At 38.4% G+C, this 6047-nt stretch overlaps 1 protein-coding gene across 1 annotated transcript in view; it reads left to right on the top strand.

Annotated features, from left to right (window-relative positions):
- Nucleotides 1-565: 565 nt before the first annotated feature.
- LOC131773568 (structural maintenance of chromosomes protein 4) overlaps nucleotides 566-6047 on the top strand; it is a 48801-nt gene continuing 43319 nt past the window's right edge. Inside the window, exons 1-3 of the mRNA XM_059089516.2 lie at nucleotides 566-745; nucleotides 892-1083; nucleotides 2761-2937. Of these exons, the coding sequence (XP_058945499.2) occupies nucleotides 569-745; nucleotides 892-1083; nucleotides 2761-2937 (546 nt within the window). The 5' untranslated portion in view covers nucleotides 566-568. The remainder of the gene's footprint in view (nucleotides 746-891; nucleotides 1084-2760; nucleotides 2938-6047) is intronic.

Below are 6047 nucleotides of genomic sequence, written 5' to 3'. Positions count from 1 at the left end.
GACGAACGCCTCCGCTATAACGTTACCCGAGCTTGTCAATAGTAGCCGATGATTTCCAGCGTCCATGGTTCGGCCGGATATGTTTTCTTGCCTGTTTGACCGTGAGACCTCTGAGTACAGCTTTACAGAATTGTTTCAACGCCGGGGGTTTTAAACATCGTGCGCAGCCATGGAGGACTTTCCTGGTAAGTAACTGTGTTTTCTTCCTTATTCTTTTTTAACAAGGATAAGGCACGGATGTTTCAAGACCCCCTGCGTTGAAACTATTCTGTACCCAGAGTTCTCACGGTCAAATAAGCAAGCAAAAATGTCCGGCCGAACCATAGACGCTGAAAACCATCGGCTACTACTGACAAGCTCTCCAGCTTAAAATAGCTTTCATGAGACCATCGAAAATTATACTCTACAAATTCAGCGCAAATGTTAGGTGTTGTTTGTCCCCGAGTCCCCGCGTGTCCCCGAGTCCCACGTCCCCGTCTCACTTTTGATCACAGCCGGCTGCTTCTGGTTTTTCTCAGCAATGGAACCAGTAAGGAATTATGGGAAACTGTTTTGGCGCCAAAATCGGATGAGCAAGATGGCGGACGTAGTTTATAACGATCAAGCTCCAGAGCGGGGAAATCAGGGAACTGAAAAGGCGACGGAAATATCCGGAAGCAGTACAGCTCGACTAATGATTACAAAAATAGTTAATGAAAACTTTAAGTCTTACGCGGGAACGCAAGAATTGGGGCCATTTCATAAGGTTTGTATAGCCAACCGTGTTTTCTTTGATTGACTAGTTGTCTTCATTTCTGAGGCTGATCATAGTATCCTAATAATAAAACTCTTTTGCCCGAGTAAGGTTAGTTTGTTACTCAGTCATTCTTTTGAAATTCTTTTTTTCCTCAGAATTTCTCTTCCATTGTTGGCCCCAATGGAAGCGGAAAATCGAACGTTATTGATGCGATGTTGTTCGTGTTTGGTTACCGCTCGAAAATGATTCGCACAAAGAAAGTTTCACAACTGATACACAACTCAGAAAACCATCAAAATGTCCAGAGCTGCACAGTTGCCGTTCATTTTCAAAAAATCATTGATATGGTAAGTTGTGTCACTTTGAACGTAAATAGCGTTACTCATTTTCTAACTCTTGTCATAAATATGCATGGTACATTGGTAAGTACTAAAACATGGAACGACCTAAAACCACCTACAACCATCTACAGCCACTCGCAAACTATCTAAAACCATCTAAAACAAGGCATAAATGTCTTAAATAAGGCGAAACGACAACATGTCACGTACATGAAATACAAGAATCGAATAAAAACCTCCACCTCCCCCTGAAATCTTACTATCCCTGGTCCCATGTATAATCAACCATCTCACGAAATGAAATGTGAGAGCATGCCAATTATATTTTTTATTACCTTAGTAGTAAAAGAGCTAAAGAACTTTACAAAATGAACTATAAAAAGACTATGAACTAGAAAAAGCCAAGTCAAGTCAGTCTTGACCACAAGTTTGTTATTTTATTTTTATTTTTTACTCTTCATAGTCAAGACTGACTTGACTTGGCTTTTTCTACCCTGGGTACCAGCTGATGTTTTGGCTCACGTCTAGAAAAAGTATGAGTAAGAATGATCATTAGAACTATTTCAAGCCAACTGTGCGTACCTTTGGAATCTACATACGAACGCCATCATGCTGGCATTCATACAGCATGCATTTGTATGAGTGGTGCCACTTACGCAATAGGGACTCACATTTTGCTCCAATTACATTTCCATTGCTGAGATTATAAATGGAGAAAAACACTACCTTGGACCATTACGTAGTCAAATGAAACGTGAGCCAAAACGTCTGCTAGTAAAGTTCTTTAGGTCTTACTACTGAGGTAATAAAAAATATGATTGGCATGCTCTCGCAGTTCATTTCGATTATACATGGGACCAGGGAGAGTAAGATTTCAGGGGGAGGTGGAGGTTTTGTTTGATTCTCTTATTTCATGCACATGACATGATGTCGTTTTGCCTTATTTAAGACATTTATGCCTTGTTTTAGTCGGTACATTGCAATTTCTGAAATCACAATTACACAAGCTCAAGCTAAAGAGTAATTTTTCGATTGTTGTTGGGCTAGTTATATTTTAAAGGGTCTTACTGGACTTTTAGGGCCAGTTATTTACACAGGGTTTAAGGGTTATATATGATGAAGCAGTCAAGTTTACTCCTGCATTTCTCCTAGATGGAAAATGGTCTATGAGGTTCCTTGGCTCTATATTGTGTTACTGGAGACAGGCTAAATAATTTTGCCCTATGAACCATTGGTTTAAAATCAGTGTCAGACTTATTTGTAGTAAAATCATGTTAATAGGGAGGAAGATTCATCACGATTTGCAAAGTTAAATAGATAAAAGAACTTAAAACTTTTGGTGGCTGGTAAAAACAAAACAGAGTCACATATAAACCCTTTGCTACCCTCTTTTCTACCCAAAGAGCTCAGGAGAAAAAAATTGTCTAGACCAAAGTAGAACCAAGTATAATTAAATGGTAACTTTGTGACATTTTGTGGTTGAGTGATGAAACTTTTGAATATATAAAATCTTGTAAAGTGTACATTTATGAGCATAACTGTCAAAATATGCAGCCCTTACAAAAATACTCTTGTGGATGTAAGATTAAGGAAACAGAAGATCCCAATGTCATGCACCCCCAAACTTTTGAAAAATGTTCAGTTTACAGCTTCAATCATAATTACCTTGTTTTTTATTTACAGCCTGGAGATGATTATGAAGTTATAGAAGGAAGTCAATTTGTTGTGTCTCGCACAGCCCGTAAAGACAATAGTTCGGACTATCATGTTAATGGTCGTAAAGTTCCTTTCAAGGAGGTGGCAAGACTTCTTAAAGATTGTGGAATTGATTTAGATCATAACAGGTTTCTCATTTTGCAGGTTGGTTTGACTTTTAAAACCAATGTTCGTTATGTAGATCCTTACCTACCATTTATCACCTAAAGGTCTTCAAGTGATGAAGAAGTTGTGGTGTGTCATGATTTGTTCTTCTGTCATAAAAGTGTCTTTGTAAATGAGAAAAGTATGATAGTCTGAGTTTAAACCTTCGTCTAAATCATCTCCATCTTGTTCCAGAAAATTCCCCCCTAGTTATTGTAAGTAATTTCTCTTGCACTAAAGTTGAGAGGCTTTTTCCCATTACACCAGAAAGAAGAATTTACCATAGCATCGCCATTACTATCCATATTCCACTGACAGCTGACAATTTTCCACTTTGCTTAGGGTTAGGGTTTACTTTTCATTTGAATCCTGGTGAAGGTTTAACATCAATAGAAAAAAATTTTAAATCTGGAGTGGCAAGATTGACAATCTTTTTATTGTTGATAATTTTACCAGTTTCTTGAATTGATTCATCAGGATTGCTTGGGCCTGTTGAGAAACTCATTTTTTATTCTCTTTTTTAATATCAACATATTTCTTCAAGAGGTAACTTGGTTCCAGGAGGAACAATCCAAAGCTCTCCTCTGACAAAACCACTCTTTGGTCCATCTTTCAGATAGTAGAGTACATGTGTATCTCTATTCACAAGTATTCTATTGATATTGAAGACCCTCAGAGACCAGATTTGACCTGTGACTTGCCTCTGACTACCTTCCAGCTCACCAGGGGTATAGAGGTATCTAACATTCTTTGAGGAGTCGTGCCTCTTCTCCTTCAGGCCAACTAGTCTTGAATAAGTCGTTGAACTCTTTGCATCAACTGACTTGTCTTTGATTGCATCAATAGGTTTCTTTCTTGTCAACCTGGTCACTTCAATATTCAAAGCTAAAACAACTTCTGGAAACCTCTGGTTGATCAGGTTGATCTCTTTCCCTCTTTGAAGTTCATCTCTTGACTTTATTGGAAAGTGAAGAGACACTCACCTAAAGTTTGATTAAGTCGCTTGATGATTCTCTGATCTCTGTGAATGTTTACATTCCTTCTTCTTATCATCATATCATGCTTTGTCATCTCTCTTGTGACATTACCCATGAATTCATGCCTAGGATCACCTTGAAGAACTTTTAAACACCTCAGTGGTCCACAGTTAAAGATTGTCTGAAAAGCCTTTGAGGTGAGAGGTTCAGCAGTCTTGAATCTGCTTGTAACATCAACAACTATCAATGCATACTTGTAGACTTTCTTACCTCTTGGGAGCCTGTTATGAGGAAGGAAAAGAAGATCAGCTTGATGAACCACATTTGGAGATTTGACTTCAAAAGTTGGTTGTGATATGCTTCAGGGCAGGCAACTAAATCTGCTAGATGGCTTGCCTTGTCAGCCAAAGTTATGCATCATCTTTAGAAACTCAGGTTTCTTTAGCCAACTTCTTTGCAGCTGGCAATCCCTTCCAAAAGCCTTTAGACCATAATAAACTCTTGAATAAACTCTTTTGACGAAGTTTTGCCTCTATGTCACTTATCTAGAATATTAAGGCTGTCTCAATGATTGCACAGACTGTTGCTAACTTAATTGCATTCATTGTAAGTAGGCTGAACTTTTATAAGATAGAAAAATCTTTTGTTCTTCAAGATATCTTCTTGTTGCAAATGATGCAGTGATCACGACAGTGAACTTAACAGGGTTCTTAAGATTTGAACTCAGATGTCATAGGTTCCTCAATGAATTTCTTTGCAAACCATACAATTCTAGCAGCCAATCTAGTCAGGGTAGCTGAATTGGTCAATGTATTACAAACAAGCTTATTATCAGACCTTTTATTTGGTTAAAAAAGAAAATAAATAAATCCATTGACTATACTCTTACAGGAAGCCCCAAAGGGGCAGGTGGAAGAGCGGTAAGCTCTTAACTGAAAACAATGATGATGGTTCTGGTTGTAATCCTGCCCCCTTACAGCTTGGATCCTGCAGATCTTTGGATTGCTTTGAACCTCCTTTCTTCTTCTTTTCCTCACTCACTCTTCTGTTGTGTTCAGCAAGTTTTTTGCCACCTGTGACATGCCCTGGGTCTTTACTTAATTTTGTTTTATTTTCATCAGTTGAAGTCAACTGTTGAGCCTTTACAAGGCCCTATCAAAGGTTAGCCCCTACGGGCCCTGACCAAAGGTTACCTGGTGCTTCTTCAGTCTTATAGGCAGATTCATAACTCGAGGCCTGGGCAGATTCATCAACTCAAGGCCTGACATATCTTGTTGGCATTAGAACTGGTGCATCAATATTTGGAACTGGATGGTCAAGAATATTAGATATCAACCCAATCAAATCCTGTTTTCTCAATATTAAATCTCTTTTGACCCCTGGTGGTTTAGCCCCAGCTCTTATAATTCTGGAACCTTTTTTGTTTTCCATTTTTATTTTCAAAAAATTATGTTGCTGGTGCAAGAGACAGTGAGAAGACATTTAATTCCAACATCACTGAAGTGGAGGTGATTGTCAATGGAATCCCAAATAAGGTTTACAGTCAAGGAATAGAGACAAGAGATATGTGGGTAGAGGTCTTCAGAAGATTTGGAAAGGAAAACAGCATAATTAATGCATACGACTTTTATGCAGGAGACAGTTCACTCTTTCCATCCATCTCAGGAGTATGAGGGACAATGATCTTCATGGAAGTGGATTGAGATTGGTGAATAGGGAAGAAGGAATTCAGTTAGCAATTGACAGGAAAGCGTCAGGCTCAGGGAATGTTAAGTGTTACATCTTCATCCTCTCAGATGCTCAGCTCAGCATCATCAACAGAGAGCTTGAAAGCATGACCTATTAATGAGATAACTTCTCATTTACAAAGACACAATTTTGACAGAAGAACAAATCAAGGCACACAAAGACTTCTTTGAAAGAAGATACAACATTGATATTTGCAAAGCCTCGCGCAAATGGTGCAACAAGAAAATCATTCAAGAGAATCGTTCAGGAGAACCATTCAAGATGATAATATTCACACCCCCCCTTCAGAATTCATGAATGAGACAATAGAATATTTGTCACCTGTGAAAAATTCATGTTGCCTTGAAGTCAAGGTTGTCTCCAAAATGGGCAAGAAATTTGTTT

This window comes from Pocillopora verrucosa, chromosome 6, assembly GCF_036669915.1.
Source record: "Pocillopora verrucosa isolate sample1 chromosome 6, ASM3666991v2, whole genome shotgun sequence".
Classification (NCBI taxonomy): Eukaryota; Metazoa; Cnidaria; class Anthozoa; order Scleractinia; family Pocilloporidae; genus Pocillopora; species Pocillopora verrucosa.
The sequence above is the reverse complement of the archived record's forward strand: the minus strand, read 5'-3'. Positions and strand labels throughout refer to the sequence as shown.